Source organism: Cololabis saira, chromosome 17 (genome assembly GCF_033807715.1).
Source record: "Cololabis saira isolate AMF1-May2022 chromosome 17, fColSai1.1, whole genome shotgun sequence".
NCBI lineage: Eukaryota > Metazoa > Chordata > Actinopteri > Beloniformes > Belonidae > Cololabis > Cololabis saira.
Genome location: NC_084603.1, coordinates 6,244,894 through 6,272,790, shown reverse-complemented (window position 1 = coordinate 6,272,790; position 27,897 = coordinate 6,244,894). Strand labels below are relative to the sequence as shown.

Below are 27,897 nucleotides of genomic sequence, written 5' to 3'. Positions count from 1 at the left end.
AAGTCAAACTCACATGGACTTGAATGTAAATGTTAACAGGCTGCAGAGGGTCAGTGGCTCTTAACAGCTTCCAGCTATTACTGACAGCAAATATGATCAAAGAGATTGAGAGCTGAACATCAGAGCCGAAGATTTGCAATTCAAATGTTTCATACTGCTAAACGCTCTTGCATGTCAAGTTTCAAGCCCCAGAAATGGTTATTTTCTAGTAAATTTCAGCAGGATGAAATAATGCTGTTGATCTTCACTTGGATTTTTGTTCTCTCTAGATGGATTATTCTTGAAGAAGAGGTTGGGGGGTTGGTTAACTGAGCTTGACTCAAAAAAGTCCAAAGTGGCAAAATTTACAAACCAGTGCCCCGTGGGGTTTGTTTCACATTGCACCTAGTAAGAAATGAGTGGCCGGGTTACTGGAGCCTTCGCGTCTCAATGATGTAGAAACAAATCTGTTGATTCAGTTGTTTTACACATTTTTGTTTTTCATGCACTATAGACGATGAATGATTGAATCTGAAAGTGACCAAGTCTGAAAAGCACTCCTGACTTAGACAGTTTATAAAATGCAGAATTTATGTTTCCCACACTCCCCAAAGATGGAAAGAAAAAGAAAAAAACATGGAAAAAGCAGATTGCATAAACTGCCCTTTCTTTGTGATGTTCTAACTCGGCTCTGGTGGAAAAATATAAAAGATAGGATCATTCAGATAATGCATATTAAAACACTGATAATCGTATTGCAAGGTTAAAAGACAAAAAACAAGTTCTTAGAAAAAAAAAAAAGACGATTTGTTTATTAATATTGTTTGTACATAGCAAACTGAAAGAGCAGCACAGGACCAGAAGTTGTGGTGTGTGTCAGTGTGTGTTCGGTTGTGTTCAGCAGCAGGGAGGAGAGCGGGCCCAGTTTGTCCTCGTCGTGGGCTTCGCTCCAGTCACATGGGCAGCTCCTCGGCGGTGACCAGTAGACTTGAACATTGCTCCAACTTGATATTTTGTCATTAGCGAAGGCAGAGAATATACATTTAAAAAAAAAAAAAAGAATCCTTCCTTGTACTGGCATTCGCTGGATGACGAGTGATAAATATGTGTGGATATTTGGATGGTATTCATTTCATAAAAAGGTAAACCAGCGCCTCCTTCCTTTCACTGAGGCTTACCACACCATTCTCAGCTTCAAAAAGGGCAACCGAAGTAAAATTCAGCCCTTCTCAACTGTCCCCTTGGGTAAACAGTTTAAAAGTGCTATAGATATCCTCCCATCCCCTCCCCATTTATTTAAAAATAAAATAAAAAGTCCCTCAATGCCTTTTCAGGGGGAACAAAAAACATGTGGCAATAGTTACTTTAACTTTACAATATTATTTATACATGAATTAAAGCCAATCCTATTCTTACAGTATGTACACAGTCCCAGCCCCGACCCTCCTCCCCCAGGTCACTGGATGCATAAAGAACAATCCTATACTCCGTAGATCCAATTGTCCTCTGAAATTATATTGTATTAGTTCCTCAGTTTAACTCCATGTGCTTTCAGCCATAGCTCCTTCTCAGTGTCCACAGTTCAGTTTTTCTTTTGCCAACAGCATGAGCAGTAGTGCTTTAGTTTGTAAACATAAAGCCAACGAGGAGGCATCGATCACTCTTCATCTGTGCAAACCTGAAAGAGACGAGAGGAAGCAGCTCTTGTGATGACTTGCCCACATGTGACTCAAGAGAAGGAATTTTTTCATTGTCGGGTCAAAGAATTGTCCAAATGTGGTTTGGTGTGTGTGCGGTATGTCTGACCTTTACAAAGGGGTGGTCCAGCAGCATGCTAGCGGTCCAGCGGCGTTTGGGTTCGCTCTCCAGGCAGTGACAGAGGAAGTCCTTCCCCTCCGTGCTCAGCTTCTCGGGGATCGGAGGTTTGTGGCCCATGCCCACTTTGTACATGATCTGGAAGTTATGCTCGTACTCGTGCCAAGGCCTCTGCACATTGTGATTGAGATTACAAAGAGAGTCATTTCTCTGTGCTTTTTAGTTTTAGAGACAAAAAAAAAAAAATTGTAAAGAGCCTCATTTCCACTCCCATTTTTAACAGATGCAGAGACTCCCAAACTTGCATAAAAATACTGTTTGCACCAAAAGTAAAGGATGGTATGTTGACCATCTATAAAACCCATTAAAAATGCATGAACATTATGCTCAGCAAGAACCGTTTATGCATCGGGCTGTTGGTGTTTCAGGCTTGTGTATTTTGATGAGAATTATCCTCTTACCTTTCCAGTCACCATTTCAATAAGGACGCAGCCCAAACTCCAGATATCTGCTGCCCGCCCATGACCTTCCCCCTTTGCTCTGGTGATGACCTCTGGTGCCATGTATGCTGAAATTGTTTGAAAAAAATAACCAAGTGTTTCATTATAGTGCATTTCTGAAATCCTCCTGACTTTTGTGTGCGTCACAGAATCTGGCAGGAATTGCACTGATGAGAGGGAAAACATGGCCATGTTGGCAATGCAGTCCTGACAGTAAATTAAATGTCTTACCCGCTGTTCCGAGAGTGCTGTTCACCTCCCCTGGCATGGTCTGAGTGTTGTTCCTCAACTTGACCGAGCAGCCAAAGTCACCCAGCTTAATAAGGCCAGATGATGTCAGGAAAATGTTGGCTCCTGTAACAAACAAACAAACAAACAGGGATTTGCTGATGGATTTCTGAATGACTGTCAGCAAGTTTTTTTGTTTTTTTTTGGTTTCAGATTTTTCAAGGCACTAATGAGTACACTGACCTTTGATGTCACGGTGGACAATGCCGTGTTCATGGAGGACATTGATGGCTGTAGTGATCTGTTTGCTGTAGAGCCTGATGACGTGCTCCTGCAGGCCGAGTCTGGACACTTCCTCCAGGGTGCCCTCGTCGCAGTACTCCATGAAGATGTACATCTCCTCCTAAAGATCACAACCCGGACATTTGCATCAAACTGCTTTCACTTACACCACGTGTTATCTGACCTTAAACTTAAATGGGATTTATAGTTCCGTGTCAAAGCTTCAGCGTAGGTGCGGGGTACGGCATGGCCTGCAGTACTCCTTTCTCCTCCAATGGCCCTTTTCCACTACTCAGCTCGCTTCTACCCGCCACGGCCCCGTCTTGCGCTTTTCCACTACGGGCCGAGGCGGGTGGAGCCGTGCCAAGCAGATACTTTTTCTGTACCTTTTCTGCCGAGGTTCTAACCGGGCTGAGCCGGCACTATATCTGACGTCATCACCCTACAGGCCACTGATTGGTCGCGGGGCCGTCAGACGTTTGAATCAGGAAGCGGGAGTCTACGCGAGAGCGACTGGCGGCTCGCAGAGATTTTATTATACAGCGCAAACGTCTGTTTGGTTATCCAACTCTGAGGTGCAGATGTTCATAAACCTGGTGGCTGACGAGAGAATTAAAAAAGGGATGTAGACGGGCTGTTTTACTCTCAGCCGCTCGCGGCTCCAGCTGATTTCTGATCAGCGCCGACACAAACAAAGGTGTTGCGCAATCGAGTACGTCATAGCAGCTTCACCCCAACCCCCCCACTTCTCACCTGGCTGTGGAAAAACACACGAGGACAAAATGGGTGGAGGCGTGACGAGCAGAGCCGGGCTGAGTAGGTACTAGTGGAAAAGCGCCACAAATGTCCTGCCCCTATTTCTTCTTCAGCGTTTTTTTTTTGTTTTTTTTTCGGGTAGAACAAGCTATGCTATGATGTCTAAAAACTTCAACATGTATCAGCTCCAACTCACGTAAAATATACTTTGTTGCTGTCTGAACTACGTACAGTGAGTAAACGGGAAAAGGGAACTGCGCTGCCAGCTATGCTGCAGGAAAAATAACCTGCACCGAAACCTAGTGTTGGGTGGTGTGATTACAGAGCGACACAAACAATAACGCAGAAGTATAAATCGCCAGAGACAGTGTAGGCATCAGGCATAGCCTACGTGCATCGCTGCTATGCAGACAAATATTATACAGCAGTGTTCAGACTACCAGGCTAAATATGACTTGGTGATCGGATCACCTGCGATAATTAATGTAAATTGCTCATCGGGAAGATCTGATTGGATATGCCTAAAAATAGCACATTTGAGCTTCTTACCCGATGAAGTTCTACTCCAAAGTATCGCACCAGGTTGGGGTGTTTGATGCCTTCAAATATTTTCAGTTCATCTGCCGTCTCCTTGATGGTTTTGTGATCATTGGGCTGGAATCGGATCTATGTGAAGAGCACAAAAAGGAGTAAGGGGCTTTTTTCTTTTTTTAAGCTACTAAATTGAGCTAAACCGTGCTACCAACCTCCTTCATAGCCATAAGTTCGCCGGTGTCAACGTTGATGCAGGTGTACACTTTTCCATACTGGCCTTCACCTGAATATCACAAACATGACGGTCTGCACGTTGTCAAATAAAGCTCATCATAGCAAAAGTCTGAACCACGTACCTATCTTGTTGCCCCTCTGCCACTTGAACGTCACCTTTCTCAGCCCAACGTGCATGACGTTGTCATAGGACTTGGGTGTGTGACAAACTTGACCGATGATGTTACGCTGCTTCATCACGGCATACCTCTTATCCTCAAACTTGCGTATAGAGCGCCGGACGGCCTCCATGGGGCTCTGCCGTGCTGCCATGTCTGAAAAAGGGAGGAAGGAAACTCGAGTCAATCAAGCTCTCTCGTTGTATCGCGTTAAACACAACGTTCACTTCATCACTGGGCAAGCTCTCGGCTCACCTTTGCTGATGAAGGTGCGGAGCTCCCAGCTTCGGCGTGCAGAACTGTTAGGGTCTCCCTTTGGATATGAAGGTTCTGAAATACAAATAAACACACACATCACAGAGGAAAGATGGGGAATGCAGAGTTTATGTGTGGCGCAGATGAGGGAATGCACCCACCTTCTCGGTCCTCAGTGGGGCTGGAGTGACGGCTCAGGGATTTAAACTGCAACTCTGCTGCGACTGATGACAGCCGATCGTTCTCATGGAAACTAGATCCCCTGCAAAAACATCATTTCACATCTTTAAGGCCATATTAAAGATCATATTTTTACAGCATCATGAACCCACCATCCAAAAACGAAATTATCATTTTTAACTCTGAACACATTCAAATGCCTTCAGGTTATCTGATTTCAATGTGCTGAAAACATTCATACCAACTTTTTTTTTTATTATTAATTAATTTTGATTTATCATCCACCTACACACAACATCATTATTTATTTTATCTTTTATTTGCTAATTTATTGGAAAAAAGATTTCTACACCATCTTCCAGGTACGTCTAACTTACCAGTAAAAAACAGCTAACTGAATTAGTATAACTTGTAAAAGCATGTCACCTTAAATTTCATACCTGCCCATGTTTATTTCAGGAAAAACCTAATCCTGATCTCAAAAGAGTTCCCTGTAGCTTTCAGAGGCTGGATTTTGTTTACGTAAAGATCTGGGAAGGGCTTATTGAAAAAGCAGTCCAGAGATGGTGGAGTTGCATAAATCCACATATCTGAAGTTCACAAAGCAGACAAATTACACTCACCGGCCACTTTATTAGGTACAGCGGTCCAACTGCTTAAACGCAAATTTCTAATCAGCCAATCACATGGCAGCAACTCTATGCATTTAGGCATGTAGACGCAGTCAAGAGGATCTGCTTCAGTTCAAACCAGCATCAGACTGGGGAAGAAAGGTGATTTAAGGGACATTGAACGTGGCATGGTTGTTGGTGCCAGACGGGCTGGTCTTGAGAATTTCAGAAACTGCTGATCTACTGGGATTTTCTAGCACATAATCTATGGGTTCTATGGGTGCAAATGCCTTGTTGATGCCAGAGGTCAGAAGAAAATGGCCAGACTGGTTTGAGCTGATAGAAAGGCAACAGTAACTCAAACTCGTACAACGGAGGTGTGCAGAAGAGCATCTCTGAACAAACAACACGTCGAACCTTGAGGTGGATGGGCTACAGCAGCAGAAGACCACACCGGTCACTCCTGTCAGCTAAGAACAAGAAACTGAGGCTACAATTCACACAGGCTCACCAAGATTGGACAACAGTAGATTGGAAAAACATTGCCTGGTCTGATGAGTCTCGATTTCTGCTGCGACATTCGGAGGGTCGGCTCAGAATTTGGTGTCAACAACATGACAGCATGGATCCATCTTGTCTTGTACCAACGGTTCAGGCGGTTGTGGTGGTGTAACGGTGGGGGGGGTATTTTCCTGAGGTACTTTGGGCCCATTAATACCAACTGAGCATCGTGTCAACGCCACAGCCTACCTGAGTGTTGTTGCTGACCAAGTCCATCCCCTTTATGACCACAATGTACCATCTTCTGACGCTACTTCCAGCAGGGTAACGCGCCATGTCATAAAGCGCTAATCATCTCAGACTGGTTTTTTGAGTTCACTGTACTCAAATACCCTCCACATTCACTAGATCTCAGTCCAACAGAGAATCTTTAGGATGTGACGGAACAGGAGATTCGCATCATGGATGTGCAGCCGACAAACCTGGATCAACTGCGTGATGCCATCATGTCAATATGGACCAAACTCTCTGAGAAATGTTTCCAGTACCTTTTTAAATCTATGCCACAAAGGCAGTTCTGAAGGCAAAAGGGGGTCCAACCCAGTACTATCAAGTTGTACCTAATAAAGTGGCCGATGAGTGTTTATCTTTCAGTGTTGAGAAATATACAAAATGGTGTTTGTGAAAAATACTCTTAAAGTGTAATATTTGATTCCCTGAATAGTTGAAACCAAGGCTGAAGGGACATGGAGGTAGTTTTAACTTTCATGGGATACTGAGTATAGACCTTTATAACCAAAACATAAATACTACACATGTTAACACACATTGGTGTAAAGAAAAAAGATGAGTAGGGTTATGTATTTCCTCAAATTAAGGCGAAGGCCTTTACTTATTTCAATTGCTTAGGATACAATTTGATTGGGGGTGGGACCTTATAAGAGGCCGGTCATCTTCTGCAAATCTCTTTGTCATTAGTATGACTTTTCATACAATGCCTTATACAATTATTTCTACACGCATGGGTGTTTCAATGCCCCCCCCAGCTCCTATAATAGGCCCAGCTTTTAATTAAATCTTGGCTTTTATTTGAGGAAATACAGTACATAAAGATAAATCTAAAGTTATATAAAATCATCTGACATCTCCCGAGGAGCAGAGATTTAGCCCATTTAGAGTCCAGCTTTAGAAATCCATTAACAGCTCAGCATGCATCATTCACACAAAGTTAGAGTTCTGCAGCACATCTTCTATTTTCAAACAGTAAGACGTCAGAAACGGCAGAGTCACCAGCATCAGAGCAAGAATGACGCAAATGGCACCGAAAAGCAGATCAGCATCTCATTCTTACAGCGAGATAGTGCACATTTTCACACCATGCAACAACCAGTCTCTTCCTTTGACCAGTCAAAAAATGAAAAAAAGGGAGTTGTTTTTTTAATATTTTGAAGGCTTAGTTAAAAAAAAAAAAAAAAAAAAAAAAAAATATTATCTTAGAGCTCAAATTAATGCTTTACAGTGCATTTTGAGGTTCAATAATTCTTTTATGGCTCACATCACTTTCATGCAAATTATGTTTTAGGAGCATCTTGTAGCAAGCTAAGTGTAATCTTATGCAAATAGCCAAGCTATAGATGAAACATCAGTGATAAAAAAAAAAAATAGACCGATTTTTCTTAGATTATATCAGGTAGAATGAAAATGGCTCCTAATATAATTTGAGAAAGTAAAATTAAAATCCCCCCCAATACCTAATGCGATACGGACTATAAAAAAAAAAGAAGACTACAGTTCACTGGGTTCTGCAGTAGATCTGAAATCTTAACATGAGGCATTTCCTCATCCATTTTGAAAATGTTGGGGGGAGAAAAAAAAAAAAAGTGATGCCTTTGCTTTTAGTCTCTGGATCCGTGTCTGAGAGTTTCTACTTAGGGCAGGGCTACCTGACGTCATTGGGGATGCTGCCGGGTGCTTTGGTGTGGCTGTGTTCCCCCGGGCCCTGAGGGCCGGGCCGGGGGCCGTTGGGGAACAGCTGGTTCCGGAGATCGCAGGGGAGACTTCGAGAGCTGTGTGGTGAAAAAACAAACTGAGGAGCGCTGCCTTGGGAGGTCAGGTGGTTGGCGTGGGATGTATGTAGATATGTAGTGGGACTGGCTGAGGAATAGATGCACACATTTTTCCAAAACACTATGAACATTAAAAGAATAAAATAAAAGGGGGGAAAAAAAAAAAAAACGCTGATGTACTCACAACATACCAACAAAGACTCTCATACATTTCATTAATGAGCAAAACTATTAGTAGGTAAAAAAGCAAAGCCATGCAGAAAAGAGTACTAAGCTTCAAACACGGAGGACACGGGATGATAGCACACATCTGAACTGCTTTCCCCTACCTGAAACCTTCAGGATTAGGGATAAACAAATTGGGGTTTGGTGGGTCGCTATGACAGCGGACGGGGGCAGGAACCTTCACGGGACGAGGACTATTCCTGGGAGCTGGAAAGAAAAACATCACATCAAGAACAAACAGAAACCTTGAACTCAAGGCTATTAGCGAATAATGTTCATTTTAGTCAAGGAATTTGTGTTTTTACAGGCACAATCTTGAGATATGATGACCCTGGATGTTGAACCATTACGTTTGTGCAAACAGAGCATTCAGACACAAAGATGTCACCGTAGACCTTGAAAACCCTTTATTTTTCAATAACTTGCTCCATGTAATGTAATGTAACTCCACTAAAGCACATCCCCAGCATGTAACTTTGCAAAGTTAGGATAGCTTTCATTTAAAGCTGAATCTCGACCACAACGCACTGCGACAAACACCCTTGAGCTAATAGATACGAGCCCTCCGTCCAGGTACACAGGAGCCGATATTGCATTTGTCAGAAATCCCACAGCTGAGTCGTGGCTTCCCTCGTCACCACTTAGTTATTATTCATTTACTCTATATTATTTATTCATTCCGAAGTGAATGGCAAAATGAATAAAAGTGTTCTGAAAAGAAAACAATTGTAAAAGTTTTTATCTATCAAATTTTAACATGAGGTATTCCTTCCTTTCATTTTCTGAAGTCATGGTTCAAATGAGCTTTTATTTTGTTTCCTCCCCCTCATATAAAGCTACGTCATATTCATAGGGCCTAAACTAGCAAAACCCCCAGGTATAGACATTTTCTTCACAGAAATGTAACAGAATATGCTTTATGCTGTATATAATATTCAACCAGGCATCTTACCTATGTACAGTCCTGTAACTGGACTATGAGGTTTTCCAATCACATGTCCAATACATTCATTCATCAAGGCTTGTAGGTTCTACAGAAATTAATGGATAAATGTTGACAAGTACAAATATCTCAGTCCAAGCATGCTCGTGGTGATAGTGGTAGAAAACAAAGAGAATTAAAATTCTGATTTACCAAGAAGTCGTCCTCTGGTAATGCAGAAATGAACGCAGGTTCAATAGCCTGAAGAAAGTCAAAACCCTGAGTCGCCCACCTGTGGGAGTGAAAGCCAGCAGTCAGTGCGGTCCAGACATTTAACAGGGAAAACAAGACTGTAATACAGAATGCAGGAGGGAAGACATGGAGGTGAAAGTTGGGAACAACTCTGATATGACAAAATTTTCACCTTAATAATACAGAAAATTGTTTTTCATTTGTTAAATATTTGCCTCAAAGTATTCAAGATATAATAAAGCAGTGGAGGCACATCACAGGAGTACAGTGATTGAAAATGTTTGGGATAATGGCTACAATGTTTAATTTTACTTGATCGGAAAAAAATTATTAGAATATTCTTCTTTTTTTTTTTTTAAGTATGTTTTACGAAGCCAGTTTAATTTTCAGCTGTCTTCTTTGTGGATTGGCTACCTGCCCAGTGTGCATCTCAACCTTTCACCTGATGCAAGCCGGCATAGGCTCCAGCTCCCCTGCAACCTAAAGTTTTTATTCAGTTTTTGTTCCTACAAAATAAAACTACCTAATAAACATCCAACCCAAGCAGTAATTCCATACTGTTTTCCAGAAGTTACAGTCTGCTCTTTAAGCTCATGTTTATATACTAGCAAAAATAAAACATTAAAATGTGTCACTTTCCATATAACAGTAAAGGGTCAAGTGCCTTTAACATCCTGGTAAAGGACAAATAACAGATACACAGTAAGGTCTCACCTGGGCTTGGTGCCCCTGCCGCTCTCACATTTAGTGAGGACATAAGTCATCCACTTGCGAGCAAAGGCTATGTAGCGTTCCCCGATCCTCTGCCTGAACTCCCCTGACATGAGGCGCACCACTTCTTTGTGGTACTGTAAATAACACACAAAAAAGCAGCAAACAAGCTTACATGTAGGGTTACGACAGTATATTTTGAATGAATGAATGAATGAAGTTTATTCAGTCATGACAACACAAAACACAACACAACACAAAAAAAAACAAAAAAACATGGTGCACAGCATTAACATTTCATACAAAACCAATAATCATGTGTTGAACAATGACTGAAAAGGCATAGGCTGAAGCAAACTGCTTATAAAAATCTATCCTATATTACCAACTTTCTTTTTGTGGCTACCGACCTCCAGAAAACCAAAAAGAGAATAGAAAAGCAAAGAAACAACAGAAAAGCAAAGAAACATTTACAGATAGTCAATTGCACTTATAAGCTTCAAAAATAGCTTTGCAAACCATTTTCTTAAAAACCAAAAGAGAATGACATGTTTTTAAATTTATGTTGGCATGCATTTCATTTTCATTAAAATACATACAATGTCACACTTTTTTTAAATCTCATGCAAGCTTTTACCTCAAAGGCGAAATTGTAGCCCTGTATCATTGCCTCTCTGTAGTACTGATGCAGGGTGGCTGACTCGGATTCCTCCACTTCTGCCTCAAACTCCGTAGTGAACATGTATTCCACTTGGTCAATGGCTGTACTGATCTTAATGCATAGCTGAAGGGCCTTGTTCTGTGGGCGGAGAACAAGAAAAAAAAGAAAAACGATAACTTGAGTTATGTAGAAAGCTTAAAAAACAAAAAACATAACATCCTCTGAGAACCCTTCAGATGCTGTGGTTTTGAATTAAGCAGTTATGAAACTTTAGTGACTTCCCTTTAGGCAACAAAATGATTTCAAAGTATTTTTCATGTAATGTTAATACAGGCTGTAAAATCGGGGTAAACAATCCCAGCTGCAATGAAATTAGATTTGAAAGTAGGACGCTGATGTGCAACTGCTTTTGCAGCAACACAGCCCGTGTTTATGCAAGTACCTTGAGATCTTCTAGAGCGCTTGCAATGAGAGGCTGACTCGACGTTTGCTCCCGGGTAAGAGTAAGAACATCCTCCATGAACTGCTGAAAAGCTTTTCGCTGGGTTACCAGGTGAGCTGACTGCATCACTATCAAGAGCATGTTCTCCACCTGAAAAGTACATTCGAGTTTTTACGAGGTTTGTTAAAAGAAAAAAACACACATTTGGAGAGTAAATTAATTAATTTAATCTAAATTAATCTTGTATACCTTCATGGCCCTTAAAGTGTCAACAGTTTCCATCTGCGGGACCAGTTTGAGAAGCTCTCCGTCCCACTGAGCCCAGTCAGAATCAGTAGCAGAGTCACCCGCCCCGTGTTTGCTCATGAGCAGGTAGGCATCATCCTCAACGATTTCATCGTGCTCTTTGGAGCAGTCTTTGCCGGCGGCAGCATTCAACAGCTGCAGTATCAGAGGCCGCTGAGCCATCAAGCTACAAGGCACAAAAACTTGGAGCTCCTCCAAGCCTGGAATCTGAACCTAGAAATAAAAGGAGAGGAAACTATTACATAAATGACCAAATGGGCCAAAAGATGCATCAGACATGCAAATTTAAAAAGCAGCACACAAAAAAGGGGGGGGGGGGGAAAGAAAGAAAGAAAAATGGAGCTCACCTTGACATAATTTCTCTTTTTCAGTGTTTCCAGGAGACAAGACACCCCGCTGGTAATACTGAAATCTGCAGCAACTTCTAAGTCCTGCATTGAGAGAAACATAAGATGCATTTGTCAGAACACTGTCCCAGTTCTTGGATGAACAGGTAAAATTGGGTCATATAAAAACTGCAAGCTAGTACAGCTGTGGCTTTGTGTTTCAAGTAGGCCAAGGAACAGTTTTCTCTGATGTCTCTCACCTTGCGAAGCATTTTGGCAAAGCCCAGAGCTTTGGACGCTCGCTCCCTGGCTTCGTGGAACAGCTCTTTCAATGACCGGCTAGTTTCAATAACAGACCGCCTGTAGTTAAGAATGAATAAATAAAATAATGAAAGAACAAAAACCAATTGGTTCCATGGTAAAAACACACTGGGCTCGAAAGAGTAAACGGTATTTCTTGAAACTCATATGTGTCATTTGACCTACCGGATCTCGTCTGAGGCTGTGCTGTCATCTGCACTTTCCCAGAATTCATTTCCACTTTTCTGCAGACCAGCATCAAGAAACTCTCCTGTGGATTCGAGCAGCATCCCAGCAATGTTACTGCAGACACAAGAATAGTCCTCCGTTTGATTTAAATGATACATAAACTTTTAGCTCATTAATTGCACTCAATACAGCTGCAGAAGCTAAAATTCACATCCCAATGCTAAATATAATATCTGTAATTCCATGATAGATACTGATCACACACACTCAGCCATATTCATTAATTATTCCAGTTTAATATCCAGAACATGGAGCATCTGAAATTAGTTTGCTTAACTGGTCAGTGGACCGCTCGGTTATAAAAAGAACAGTGCAAATACAGATGATTGATTCATCCATTCATTTATTGCACCTGGACTCAACCACCTGTTTTAATAACATGTAATGAGGACATCGCATTTGTACATCTGGATACAAATCTTCACATTTGTAAACAATTATTCTGCTAATACTCTTGCTCACTAGCCACGGGACACTCAGCTCAGCACAACAAGTTTCAATAATATAAGGCATGTGGGCATGTAAATGTGTATGTAATCAGAAATTAAATGTCATTACGATATTAAACCATTACAGGTCTCATAAAGTTGCAGCTGGATTAAAATACAAGGTTGACTGTTCAGCCGGTGCTGACACTTTTGACAGGATTCCCATGCTTTAGCCATGGTGAAAAGCTTGACTTTTACACATGATTTTTTTCCCCCAGACATTTAGATGTTTATCAACTAATTTCAAAATACAACTAGCATGTATTCCATTCAGACGATATGTACACCCTTATGTCATAAGTATATACTCACAGTATTCAAAGAAACTAGATTGTGGTTCATCGGATAACAGCTTGTCAAACTAAATAACCAATAAACTGATTCACAGCATTTTATTTAAGCTGTACATAAAACAACACAGGCTCAATCTGATCCACTCCATCACACAAGTCAGTGTAGATTCACCATGTTCTTACTCAGTGCACCATTGAAAAATCTTCATCTTTGTATAAAAGGATAAAACAAAGCCTCATAGTATAAAAGATTAAGCTACCAAAGTTTCAATTAACTGAATTGTCTTTGATGACTTTGATCGAACAAGATTGCAAAAAATATTGGAGTAATCAGACGTATACGGCATCTATTACCAAGAAAAATCTGTATTATGATTTATGATTTATCCTTATATTTCATATTGCAATGTCATTTGGGCAAGTACCTTCATGAGCAACCGTCAACTGTATCTTAATCCTGCAAATCGTTTTATCAAAATTATTACATTTTCCAATAGACGTACTAGATCCACCCCATTGTTCCAATGCCTAAGTATTCTCCCTATTTCTGCTGTAAATGTTTTTCAGATTTGTCTTTTTGTCTATCAATCCATCCACAAGCTACTTCCAACCTGTTTTCATTCTTTATTTCAATTCAATTCCCAAATTCATCACTTTAATACTAGGTCTGCAAACAATCTCCATCCCACCTTTTTCAGGACTACTTTTTCCCAATTTTCAGTTAGGTTCAGAGGTTCCTCTTTATTGGAACACCTTACCACTCAATATTAGAGAATGCTCGAGCACAAATAATTTCAAAAAACAAATCACAACTTTTTTGCTAAACCAGTTTAGCAAAGCTTAACAACTAATTTCCAGAACTTCTCTGCACATCCTCATCGGATTCCTGTTTTTCTAGTAATGTAGCTTATTCTTCTTAGTTGTCCTATGTTTTACATATCTCTGTAAATATTGTTTGTTTCATTATAGGAGGACCACTCGACAAGCCCTTATGGGTTTCTTTGGTTCCTCCATCACATTTTTTCTGTTACATTGTATTTCTTTTTTGTTTTTTCCTTTTTTTTCTACATACTGTTTTTGGCGGTTGTATATTTTTTTATGTGCAAATAAATAAATAAAAAAAATGAAATAAAAAATGACCATTAGAAAGTTGTTGTTCAAAACATAAACCAGGCTCAAGTCTGAGAAAATGACTTTTCTTCTTCTTTATTTGTTAGCCGTTTTGTCTTCATAACTAAGGTTAAAGTCTTTTCCCAGATAACCTTGCTTATCTTCTGAAATGATCTTCCATGTAAGAGTATCATTGTAAAACTGGGTGTACTTCACCTGGTAGTACCATATTGATACGGTCTGATTTGGATCCAGTGTTATCGGCCAGATGGGGGTCAGCAATGGACCTAACAACATGAGGAAACATAAACCCTGGACATATTCTTAATGGGCTGCAAGTTCACTCACCAGAACAGTTCTCCAGACTGGGCTTCGCCTCCACGGATGTAAGGAGTAATCACCTTCGTGAACTGCCATTCCTCCTCCAAAAGGTTCTTTAAGCTGTGAGAAGCCTGAGGCAGCTGCTGCAACATTTTGATCCAACTGCGCATATACTCAAAATAAACCTACAGAAAAAGCATAAGATGTTAGATAACCACACAATCTTTTACATGGAACAAAGTGCAATAGTGAAGAAATGCACACATACTTTCCCATCAGTGATTATGCCTTTTACATTGAGAGTTAATCTGCCAATATTCATTTTTCATACTTTAAGTCAGTGGTTCCCAAAGTGGAGGGCGCACGCCCTCGAGGGGTGGGGCGTTATGAATGAATGAAAAAATTAATGCTTGGACGCAGCTAACATAATCAGAGGCGCTGCTTGCCAACAGGCCTGCCAGGCAAATGCTTGGGGCCCCGAGCCAGAAGAGGGACCCCGAGGGCCGAGCAACTTTGAATCACAACAGAGCAGTGACAATGAGGAGAATTTGCAATGACAGTGGTCGGCTGGCAGAGAACTCCCTAAAAAGGGGCCTCGCCTCTACCTCTCGCTTGGGTCTATCAAAATGAAGAGAAGCTATCAATCTGGCAGGGAAAAATTAAAGAATTAAAAAAACAAAACAGCTATCAAATCAAATCCGTGTCCAGTTAAACTTAATTGTCAAGCTAAGAATGCCAAGTTATAGAATTCATTGGCTAGAAATGTAGAAATGTATTAGGGCCAAACAAAAAAAAAAAAAAGGAAATTACGAGAATAAAGTCATAATGTAATGAGAATAAAGTCGTAAAATTACGAGAATAAAGTCATAAATATTACGAGAATAAAGTCGTAAAATTACGAGAATAAAGTCGTAAAATTACGAGAATAAAGTCGTAAAATTACGAGAATAAAGTCGCAATATATAGTATAATATATAAATATAACTTCACAAGATGCTCAATATTCCTCATTTTAACACAGGGAGAAGAAGCTCTTCCTGTTAGAGTTCTCATAAATTATATTCTCGCAACATTATGACTTTATTCTCATTATATTATGACTTTATTCTCGTAATTTCCAATGTTTTTTGTCTTAGTTTGGCCCTAATATTCCGTCGTAGAAATGTGCTACTGAGGTGCATGGATGGAAATAATTGTGCGCTGTGTGCACTGTATTTTATTTTGAAACAATACAAATGTGCCCTATTTTTAAAAAAGAATTGTCAGACTGTGTCAGATTATTTACTGGATGATTAATTAGTTGGGGGGACCCCCTGTGAATTTTTGTCTTGGGCCTGAAGAGACTCTCGAATCGCCTCTGAACATAATGGACAGGTTTCTAACGGGGAGTTGTTCATGTTTAAACACATCTTTCAATTGAATATTGTTATACATTGTAAAAAAAAAAAAAAAAAAAAAAAAAGCAACCTGTTGCACTGAACATAATTACACCGCAAATGCAGTTTGTTGTTTTATTTGAAAGAGGTTGTACTTTATTTTATTGCTACCTGTAATTTATTGCAGTTTACTCTTATTTGTTCACAAAAAACAATGTGTGTAGTTGGAGGATGGGAACGCAAATATTTTCTTATTAACCAAAAGGGGAGCCCACCAGAAAAAGTGTGGGAACCACTACTTTAAATGGAGGAGAAAAGTTACAAATCTTACCACCAGCATCTTATGGAGGTCTTCTTCAAACTCATCAATATTGGCATTCGTTTGCAAGCCTTGAGCATCCGTTGCTACGCCACGCAGCATGAACTGATAATACTGTTTCATCAGAAGGCCTCCTTTTAGAACCTCTTTACACTCGCGCACCAACTGCAGAGCAGAGATAAGACATGTAAGACCACTTGTACATTAAGTCTGGGATCTTTGGGAATTACACTCTTTGATCCCATGATCCTATTAAAAGGAAAAAAATGTATTCCAAAAAGTGCAAAAACAAAATGAAGTATAGTCGCTATTCAAATGCAAAGCAAATGTAAGCTTGAAAGTAGAATAAAATTAATGAAAGCACAATTTGACGGAATTTAGAACAATCAAAAGCTGCTCAAATCTGAACCAACAGATTTTAAGAAAAGAAACTTTAAGAAAATCTGCATAGAACAAGACAATTGCAATTGGTGCTTCTCTACTTTTAGCTTTGTAACTTTGAACAGTAAAACTATAGCTTTCTCCATAGATTTTGACTAAATGGAAGGAAATACTTTGGTATTCAACCTATAGGTTAGACCTGCCTTTCAAACACAAATTAGCCAGTGGCTGTTGAGTCAGAGAAAAGTAACTTTCATCTACATAGAAGATTCTGAACTGACCTGTTTAACGGAGTTTATGATTGCAACATTTAAACGATGTGTCTGGGCTACTTGTAATACATGTGAGGGTGGCCAATAGAGTTTATTTTACTTGATTTCCTGAATCCAGACAAAACAGTTAAATGTCCACTTTGGATTAAGCTGCACTTTTAACGTCCAGATCATCAACAATGATGTCTACATTTGTAATTTCTAATTACAAATTTCCGCAGCACATAACATCCAGCTACGTCCTCAACAAAATAAAACATCACCATTGGAAACCTGAAGAGATGTCCAGCAAGGCATGAACACTTTACAGTAAGGCTTTCCTCAGCTACTCGCCTGTTTTATACTGAGCAACGAAGGGTCTCCAGCAGGCCTCTGTTCAAGGCGTAGTTTAAGGCATTCGTGAATAACGTTGAGAATGACTCTGCACAGCACAAGAAACGCCGGCCGGAAGGAAGGGAGGTCCATGTTGAGCAAATCCTTCCAGGACACCTGGTCCGCCCCTAGTTCTGGATCACTAGGACTACTACAGGACAGATGACGCGACAGCTCGGGCAGGTAATCACTGTACAACATGGGGTCTGGGAAGTCTGCAAACTGCAGGTGGAAAAGGTACAGTTAACTTGCATGTCTATTGTCACAAAATATCCCATTTTATTAACTAATTCAACACTTGCTTTTAATATAAAATTTAAGAAAATAGTCACTTAGTAAGTGTCACTCAGTGCAGTATAGTTGTTGCTTAATCCATCGCAGATGTTTAATCTCAGAAAACGACACACTGCTTCTGTCTCATTCCTTTCATATCAACCTTAATAGTCACATGAGGTGGAATCTATATATCAATAATTGTCTGTCAATTATTTCTGCAATTTTCTCCCTTTGAAACCAAATATCAGACAAAAAAGATAAAACAGAACAGATTCTGAAATTTAAGTCAAAAGAGGGGAATGTAAATATGATCTTTTATGAACTGCAAACCACAAAAAGGTTAAATCCGGAGGAGCAGAAATAGGGAGAGGATCTCCAGCACATTTGGCAATGTGTTAGAAAATTCATCAAAATGTCTAACACAATGTTCCCTCAAGACAAGAATTCATTTGCACATTTCTTTTTATATTTGTCTATAAATGCAGGCTCACCTCCAGTGCAGGAGTGTGTTGCAGCAGTGCGGCCCTGGCCCTCTGAAGAGAGCGGTCCATCAGTTTATGCAGTCTGAGGATCAGTTTACGCAGTCCCATTTGTTTCAGAGCTTTATCCACAAATGGTCTGTAAATGGCTGTGGGGCACAATACCTCCACCCCTGCAATCACTTCAGGATTTCCTGAAGGAGCAGCGGGAAGAAACCCATCTTCCGATGACAATCGAGAAAATTTAGGAGTCTGGATGGGAGACAACTCCCCGTCTGCTACATGGCTATCCGCACTCTCCTCCTCAGCATCTCTGTCCTCTCCATCACTCTCAGCTGTAAAAGTGGCTGTCGAGTCATTTTCCTCCTCTTCCTCATCCTCTTCCTCTTCGTTTCCACGGGAGCAGCGAGGTGAGGGGATCTCAAAGACGGGCCACCCGATACGTGACACATCGTGGAGGCCCAACACAGTGGCCATAACGCGCAGCTTCTGATTGAGGTCCTGGGTGATATTGAGCCACAGACAGAGCGCCTGCACTCTGCCCTGGAAGTCTGGAGCTGCATACTTTTCATAGTCTTTCTGTAGGGCCTGCAAAGAGGGGTACAACGCTTCCACAGACTCCAAGAGTTCCATGACCCTCTTGACCTGCTCGAAGGCCAGCCGCTGGCACTGAAGGTGCTCCCTGCAGTCGGCGCCAGAGCCTAAAGGCTGTGCTGCATTCATCTCCGATGAGGGGCAGGCACTAAAGCTCCAGGGATCTACCCCACAGTGGTTGGTCTCTGCTACAGCAAGCTCCATTTCCTCTCCACAGACAGGATCCGAGACACTCTGATAGTCCCCCTTAATCGTCTGAAACCCTGAACACTGAGCTACTCTAAGGTTGTCGTAGTTGACCTTAAAGTGCAGCACCTCAGCGATGATGTCAGGGATAGCTTGGCGGGCGGTGAAAAGAAACACGTCTTGGTCACCAGTGGAACGGCGTGCATGCCATGCCTGCAGCTCCAACCAAATGACCTCGTTGTTGTGACCCATGAAGGCCATGTTCTCCAAGCCTCTCTGCTCCTTCTCTTTCCTCTTGGAGGACATAGACGTGAGCTTGAGCAGGAGCCGGAGAGTTTCAAAAAACTTGAGGCGGTCGGCAGGACAGTCCGTCCTGGAGGTTTGTCGGTGGGTCCGGGCCATGTGGGGCATGGCCACGGGAAGTTTACAACTGCTGCAGCCCAAGCTCAAGTAATGCTTCCTGGGATCCATGTTGAGGGCACCAAAATGGCTGGACTTGGAGAGTGGATCCAGCATGAAAGAACCTTCAAAGGTCTTTTTGTGGTCTCTTTCAGATGAACGCTGTGCGGCCCGCTGTTTCTTGCCGTGCTTGTTTCTGTGCTCCTCCAAGGTCTCCGCTGGCTTGGGACACTCTCTCTGGACAGATGGGCTGATGTCCACTGGGAGGAAAACAGACTCAAAGTCACTACAATGTAGGGCTGGGCGATATATCGAGATTTTAATATATATGGATATATTTTCAAACGCGATATGGTACGAGACAATATCGTTTATATCGATTAAAAAAAAAAAAAAAAAGAAAATCTTTTGAATTTTTTTTTTTTTTTTAATTTTGATATAGCTTATTTGGTGACAAATTGACTTGAATGTTTTATTTGAGATTTGCACAAATGTTTTGTTATTTGCACAACTGTCAACCTCAGTGGAAAAGTCTGCCTGTTACTGTCTACATTGTATTAATTGCAGTGTATTTTAATTGAATTGTTATGCAGGAAAGGGATATTTGTTTTATTTTATTCAAGAAGCATTTTTATTCTATATATGCAGGCAGTTTATTTTTATTTCATTTGTTTTATACATTTTGATATAGTGCAGACCTCTGTTAATAAAGGAACCTGTGTGACATTTGGCACGAGGCTTTGTATTAAAACTGACTGTTTTTTTAAGGGTTTGCCTCAAAAAAAAAATAAGCTAACAGAGATGCTATGCTATAATGCTTTGGGGGAAACCCCAATTATGGCACAGAAAAAATATCGAGATATATATCGAGTATCGCCATTCAGCTAGAAAATATCGAGATATGACTTTTGGTCCATATCGCCCAGCCCTACTACAATGCATAGTTACCATAAAATACTATGTCTAATCCATTTATTAACTCACCTTTGTTTGGTGACCGACCAGCATTCCTCGACTGGCTAGTCCTTTGATGTTTGCCTGACATACGTTTCATCTGGCGGGGGTTATTAGGAGGTGATGTGCAATACAGAGGTTCCTCTTCCTCGCTGGGAGAGTCCCAGGATTCAGCCACCTCATAGTTCTGTTGGGATGCATTTTCCGCTGGCTTGGCCTGCCTATCAAAATTAAGGGATTAAAAATAAATAAGTGACATAGGATCCGTTTTTATATTCAGATTCCACTGCTAGGTGAGAGAGAGATTAAAACCTAAGAACTGTGAGTACAAGGTCAAACAGAGCTGGGTTGTTTGCACTAATAACAGTGTGTGCAGTAAATGCGTCCTAATGCAAGACGAACAGGTTGCTAAACTGCAACTAGACTGAATGTCTGCTGCTGCCTACAACGCGGCCAACGAGTCGTCTATCCCTTAGTGTGACTGCCTCCTAAATGTATGGTAGCAAACGCTCCGTGCATGCCCAAAGCAGGCAAGATGCAAGATAACAACCTGTGGTAAACATAATTGCTTGATCAGAAAGGCAGGGATAGTCACTCTCTTAAAATGTGACTGCTAAGTCATCAACAAACCCGCACAAGTCAGGAGTTCAAGTGGCACCTAGTCACACAACTGAGTGCGGGAACTGTGTGTGCAAAACAATATTTCACTTTCATATTATAGTGAAAAACAATAAAGATGGGAACCTCATGATCACTTGCTTATATACTACCAGGAAATTGACATAAATTATCAACAGATCAGCTACATGCACTTCTACAGAAAGGCAAAGCTACAATTGCTTGAAGCACTTCCTCCTAGGAGAAAAAGGGGGAAAAAAGAAAACAAAGGCTGCGAGTGGCATGCCTCTGCAGATTACAATGTCAGATCTTTCCTCCCTGATGTCTTTCTGAGGGGTTTTTAATAGGATTAGGTTGTGGGATTGGAAAGTCTAACCCTGCTGAAGAAGAAAGAAGGAGATAAGGACAGGAATGACAATTAGTTATATCTATGCTTGTCACCATTTGTCCTTGCACTGATCATCTGACTGAGAGGCACTCTCTGCAACGCGTGCCTGTTACATCTGCGAGGACGAAGCTGTGTCGCCTTCCCTTGGGAGAGCGCGTGTTAAAGGGGGGGGGTGTAACTGAAAATTAGTTGCTGGGGCTTTTCAAGGAGCCCCAGGGACTGTTGTACTGCCCATCTGCCCTGAGTCACAATCTGTTATTCTCCACACAATGCGGGTATGCGAGGCAGTCAGACACCTGCTGCTCATTCTTGGCCTGCAGGTTTAGTAGCACCATGTCCTTCATATGGTTAATTTAGGGAGAAAAAGATGAGGATAGGTACAGGTAGCTACAGTTGAGATTTCAATAGCATTACTAGGTAGTGTTGAAGGTACTATAGAGATCATCAATTCAATAAATCAAAACTGAATGCAGGGCGTTTTCTTCACTCCAAGCGTGCATTGTTAATCATTTTATGCATTTTCTTTTACTACTTCCATGGCACTTAAAAAGGCTGAAAAAAAAACAGTTCACCACAGTTCAGAAACAACCATTCTTTTTTAACTTCATCTACGCAGTGATCATAACTATTTAATTCATGAACACATCTGTTTCCACATAGTTAGACGACTAATAGATTATTTTAATAATTAAATCATGTTTAGACAATCTAGCCTAGTTTATTTTTGAGTTAATCTGTGCAAGCACAGAAAACTCCATAAATGCCAAGATGACTCCAAGCAAGTACAAGCAGCTTAAACAACACTGTTTGCGCTCTTCACAACTTTCCTTGTGCACATCTGCAACTGGATAGAAATCCCTTGTGCGTGTGTGTGGGTTGTTTTTTTTTTTTTTCTAACCTCCAACACATTTTACCTTTGGATCCATTAGTCAGTCGCTGCAAGGGTAATGACAACAGTACAATAAATTTAACCACAACCTTCAAGAAATTACAGTCAACTCTTGAATGGTTCCATTATGACTATTATGCAGAATTGTAAAGGCACTTGTTCTGCAAGAGCAAATTCTGACAGAGTTCTTTTCAGTACGAAAGTACAGAAGGCCCACTAAGCTATATTCAGTGTTACAATGAGACATTAAGCAACTCAAAGCAAATGTTGGTTTAGCAATGACAAATTGAGAATTATCTCAGAAAAGACAAAACATGTGAGTGGAGCCTTGCAATAATGCAACTTAACATTTGGAAGTCACCCCATAACCCCCTGCCATGTTTGTCACAAGAATGATTAGGTACTGTGAACATTTGTACACACACACACACACACACACACACACACACACACACACACACACACACACACACACACACACACACACACACACACACACACACACACACACACACACACACACACACACACACACACACACACACACACACACACACACACACACACACACACACACACACACACACACACACACACACACACACACACACACACACACACACACACACACACACACACACACACATCAAGGCATGCAAGTCGGTGGAGCATCTGAGGACAGAAATAGCACATACGTATGAAAGGGAATGAGACCAAGTTTAAAAAAACATTTGTCCATGCAGAACAGCATGACTAAATCAGTCAAGAATGAAAGCGGAACCTATGACGCAATTGCTGCCGGTTGTTTGTTAGGTTGCCATGGGACAGTTCAAGCATACACCGTGCTGTTGCGGTAGGCTGTGCAAATACTTGTGATTTTTTTTCTTCTTCTTCTTCTTCTTCTCCCAAATCCTACTCACAGACAGCACAGAGAAAGTTACTGGCCTGTGTTCTGCAGTCGACCACAGCCGCACTATGATCCTCAAGCTGCTTCTGCTGGCTGCCACCAGTGAATTATCACTGCAGATGGTGTCTGGCTGCCATCAATGGCTCATCTGATGGCTTATTGGGGTTCCAATAAAGGCCAGTGGAATGCTCGAGCCCCCGGGCAGAAACACTGGAGGAATAATAAACACCACAAAATCGAAAGTCCTTCTGCATAGCGACTGGAGCGATGATACAGAGGGCTGCCAGAGTCAGGGGGGCCTGACCTTTGACACCAACCATCCACACTATTGTACCAGCAAGGGGCACTCTATTGTGTAGTGGTGACACGTGGCCTGTGAGGCCCACAGCTGAATACCACACAGCTGGTTAGTGAGCACACTTGTTCACAATGCCCAAACTAAAGGGGATTTCTTTTAAAAAGAGAGGGAAAGGAGGAGAAGGTGGCCAGCATTTTGTCAGAGCACACTTTTACTCTAATAAGGTCATGGTGGCATAACTGAAGCTCTGTAAGCTAAATGCATACTTTGATTACACCCCCTACTGTAAAAAGCCAGTGGCTCCTGGCTGCTAATTTCACCCGTAGTTTACTACCAAGGAACTTGAAAAATAATGTGTGCATGCATTATATCCTTTCTATGAATGTGTATCTAATGCATTCAACAACACAAATCTCTGACCTGCAGTCAAACCGTGACAAACAGGCAGAGATAAAGTTGAGGGCAGTTTTTGGATCACAGGCAGACAGATTTCAGAAACAATGAACACAACGTACTTTACCACACCCATTCTCTGGAACAGTGCGACATTGCCAGGATTGGACCTCCCAGCCTCTCCGTCATGCAGCTTTGCAAAGCATGTACTGTGTGTGCAGCAGAGTGGAATTTGTCTCTCCAAGATATACCACAGTTAATGTAACGCTGCCTTTAATTACAGAACCTTTCTATGTTTAATATCTGGCCTTACACACAGTTTAAGAAAAGGGATTGAACTTGCTGTGCCAGTGAAAGCTCAAGCTCTGTCTGGTGACATAAATGAGGATTCTTTTTGCAAACTGTGTTGTTGCTGCACAGATTTAACAGTAGACGGAGTGTGAATTCATATCATATACCAAATATATATATAGAGATATATATGCATTTGCATCATAAATTAAATGATATGGAGTCATGACGAGTAACACTATTAGTTTCAACTTTCACTTTTGTTTGCAGCATTGCATATAGTCAATGCTAAGTCAAAGTTGGAACATATAATTCTCCCGTACTCAAACATCTTTCCTTTCCTTCTTTATCATCTTCACAATCTTAGTAATATCAGCTGCCACGGTTTAGCAGTCACAAAGATGTCATTGTTTCAAAGGAAATGGCAGATGAGTGAGACAGAATGTGAGAACATGAGTTTCTTTCTTTAAAGCAGGTGTGGGCAGAGATGGGATGCTGTTAGGAAATGCTAGAGGCCAGTCCATCTGTATTGTACAGCCTGTGCTGCTGGCAAATGCAAGCCGTAATGAGCCCAATGAGTGCCTACGAGGCTCCAGGCAGCAATCTACTGCACACACTGCACCACATCCTGAAATCTCTGGAATGCCTGTGAGCCACAATGTCTTCAGACCGACTCTGAGAATGAGGCATTATTGACAAAGGACTTCTGTACTGCAAAGATAGATAGCCTTCAACTGCCACCAGAGCAAATAACTCATCTTTCTCAACACAGATGTCAGTCTGAACTAACCTCATACACTCAAAGAGATGCTCACCAAGATAAATTGTTAAAGGCTAATTTTTGCATCAGTCTTAAATTATACTTCCTTCGCAGAGTTCTGCATTAGAAAACACTGAATAGACACAGCTCATATAATTTCCCTGCAAACACAAACATGTATTGTTCAGATATTCTGCATATGTCTCGACAAGAAAAACCTAATTCTCCAGGAGTGCCGAATTTAGACTTGCAAGATTGTGCTAAGTAGTAAGATACTGCTCAGAATTAGTTTGCTCTCTCTATAGCACGAGTTATATATAACCCACCCTCCACCAAAACCGGTCCACAGAGTGCATGTGGGTTTGAAATAAGTAATAAACAACTCTCAAAAGGCATCCCAAGCAATAACATGCACAATGTGCAGTTGCTATTCTTCATGCAAATCTATAAGACAGCAGTGCCATTACCAGGACAAGTATTGCAAACTCATGGGAAATATTTGCGTCCACCTCGATTCCACAGCGTTAATACTGGATCATTAGTGAAATACCTAAAAAAAAAAATAAGTCTACCATTTAGGAATGGGCGATATTTTACCGTGCACGATAAACCGTCAAAAAAATTCCCCACGGTAAGAATTTGTCATCTCGCGATAAAAACGATAAATTCCCGTTGATGACGTTTTTGTGTAAAACTGATTTATGGTTCTGTGTTAAATCCACGCACAACGTAAAAGGAAGGAAGGAAGGAAGGAAGGAAGGAAGGAAGGAAGGAAGGAAGGAAGGAAATGAGCCAGAAAGAAAGAAAGACATGAGCCTGAAAGAAAGAAAGAAAGAAAGAAAGAAAGAAAGAAAGAAAGAAGCCATAAAGAAGAAAGAAAGAAAGGAGCCATAAAGAAGAAAGAAAGAAAGAAAGAAAGAAAGAAAGAAACAAAGAAAGAAAGAAAGAAAGAAGCCAGAAAGAAAGAAAGAAAGAAAGAAAGAAAGAAAGAAAGAAAGAAAGAAAGAAAGAAAGAAAGAAAGAAAGAAAGAAAGAAAGAAAGATCTGAGAGCGAGGAGTCATTCCAGTTTTGCAGTAAAGGTGTAACTAATTTAATTGTTTTTTATTAATTACATTTAATTGGTGTAGTTTAGTAGCATTTAGTATCTTTTAGAGCAGTGTTTTGGGGGCTCCAAAGACTGAATGTGGTGATAGATTTATAGTTACAAAGGTGGAGTTGAATTGGTATTTTTTTCATCATCATTTTTATCGTTATCGGGATAAATGCCAGAAATTATTGTGATAAATGTTTTAGTCCATACCGCCCATCCCTACTACCATTTGCTCAAAACCAGGATTATCGCAAATGACAAGAGCTGATCGAACGTGATAAATGTACTGAGAGTTACCCGGTCTGCAGACAAACAAATACTTGTTAGGAGAAGGGAGGAGGAGGGGGAAGACATAACAGCAGATTCCTGAGGGTCTGTCGCCAGCGGTCAGGGGCAAACACTGCACCATTTCCATTCTGAGATGCATACTTATGGCAACATATTTGGAATGTTTTTGCATGCACGCTGTAATGATGCATGCATTATTCTAGACTTTGTCATCAAAGCAATGCAGAAATATGCAGAAATATGCAGCCACATGAAGCATTCACTGCTGCACATATTTGCAACATTGCATCAACTAAGCGGGGCTTACGCCCTCGAATGCATCAATAAAAGAGGAAAAATGCACAAAGTGCAAAAAATGTACACATTAAATAAGCAGTTTTAAGGCGTGCAGCTGCAGGACCAACAACAGAGCAAAATGCTAGCTAATGCCAGTCAAGTTTGTGGGTCACTCTTTAGGATGAAATGCACCAACTCCAGGGATCTCAATAAAAGCAACTCCACATTACAAGTGTTCTTTGCAAAACGGATCTGACTTGAACTCAGTCCGACTGCGTTAACAATAACCTGACAAGCAACAGCGGCTAGCTGTCCTCTGACATGTTGCACTGTTGCAGCGGTTCATAATTAATCGTTGTTACCTCATCGTTTGGCGAGCATTTTGCCCTTTTCGCTGTCTTTCCCGCTCCCTTTTCTCTCTGCGGAGACTAAACGTCAAACTGGGTGACTATCTTCCGCAGACTTAAGCTGGAAAAATCCTGCCTCAAAAAGTTTACAACTCCGCTGTTGCAAATGCATTCACTGCAGGAGTAGCACTATTTGACAGGAAGTCGACTTCCAATGGGTGCGCTACACCTCCCGTCCAGCAACGCTGCGGCTCCCTATTTGGCAAATCGAGGTCCTGATGGTGAAGTGTCTGTTGAGCAAATTCGCATACCTGCTGGGCTCGTTGCGATCTGGAGGCTCCATAGCAAGACAGCGGCTTCTTGTTACCAGTTGTGCATAGACTATAGCATGTCTAAAGGAGTTCAGGGAAACTTTGCACTGCTAAATCTTTGCAAAGAAGCCGGATTATTGTCTCTTTAAATCACTTTCTATCCCCCGGCACAGTTGGCTCTCGCTTGTGCGTATGCCGTCGCCATCTTTCCAGGCTCATTGAGTAGGAGTGCCACAGCCTTTCACTGCTACGGCGGCTCGGAGGGCTCATGTGTCCTGCCGTGGCCGAGCAGCGTCGGTGGGGGGAGGCAGAGCACAGGGAGAGGGTCAGAAAACTACCCCACATACTCAGGAAAGCTCTTCTCATGGTGTTTAATGACTATTAAACACATTACAGTAACAAAATATAACTGGAAAAATGTATTAATTACAATTTATCTGATTTCCAGTAGAATGCCTTTTGCTTTCTAATAAGTAATAATAATAATAGTAGTAGTAGTAGTAGTAGTAGTAATAATAATAATAATAATAATAATAATAATAATAATAATAATAATAATAATAATAATAATAATAATCATCATCATCATCATCATCATAATCATCATTATAATAATAATATTAATAATCATAATAACAATAATAATAATAATATTAATAATTATATATATATATATAATTATAATAATAATAAGAAACCGACAAAACCAATTTAGGTTGTCATTTCA

General features: G+C 41.0%; 1 protein-coding gene across 1 annotated transcript; it reads right to left on the bottom strand.

Annotated features, from left to right (window-relative positions):
- Nucleotides 1-769: 769 nt before the first annotated feature.
- On the bottom strand, nucleotides 770-27,377 carry map3k4 (mitogen-activated protein kinase kinase kinase 4). Its single transcript, XM_061744812.1, has 27 exons — nucleotides 27,171-27,377; nucleotides 20,344-20,534; nucleotides 18,193-19,619; nucleotides 17,387-17,647; nucleotides 16,413-16,565; nucleotides 14,733-14,890; nucleotides 12,431-12,547; nucleotides 12,205-12,304; nucleotides 11,966-12,049; nucleotides 11,562-11,831; nucleotides 11,313-11,462; nucleotides 10,847-11,008; nucleotides 10,213-10,346; nucleotides 9,460-9,538; nucleotides 9,277-9,355; nucleotides 8,429-8,531; nucleotides 7,977-8,099; nucleotides 4,903-5,003; nucleotides 4,742-4,816; nucleotides 4,451-4,642; nucleotides 4,307-4,377; nucleotides 4,110-4,226; nucleotides 2,766-2,925; nucleotides 2,526-2,648; nucleotides 2,256-2,362; nucleotides 1,786-1,965; nucleotides 770-1,657 (listed from the first exon to the last, which is right to left on the bottom strand). Exons 1-27 carry the CDS (start codon nucleotides 27,200-27,202, stop codon nucleotides 1,637-1,639), a joined length of 4,770 nt encoding a protein of 1,589 aa, XP_061600796.1. The 5' UTR covers nucleotides 27,203-27,377; the 3' UTR covers nucleotides 770-1,636.
- Between the last annotated feature and the right edge of the window lie 520 nt (nucleotides 27,378-27,897).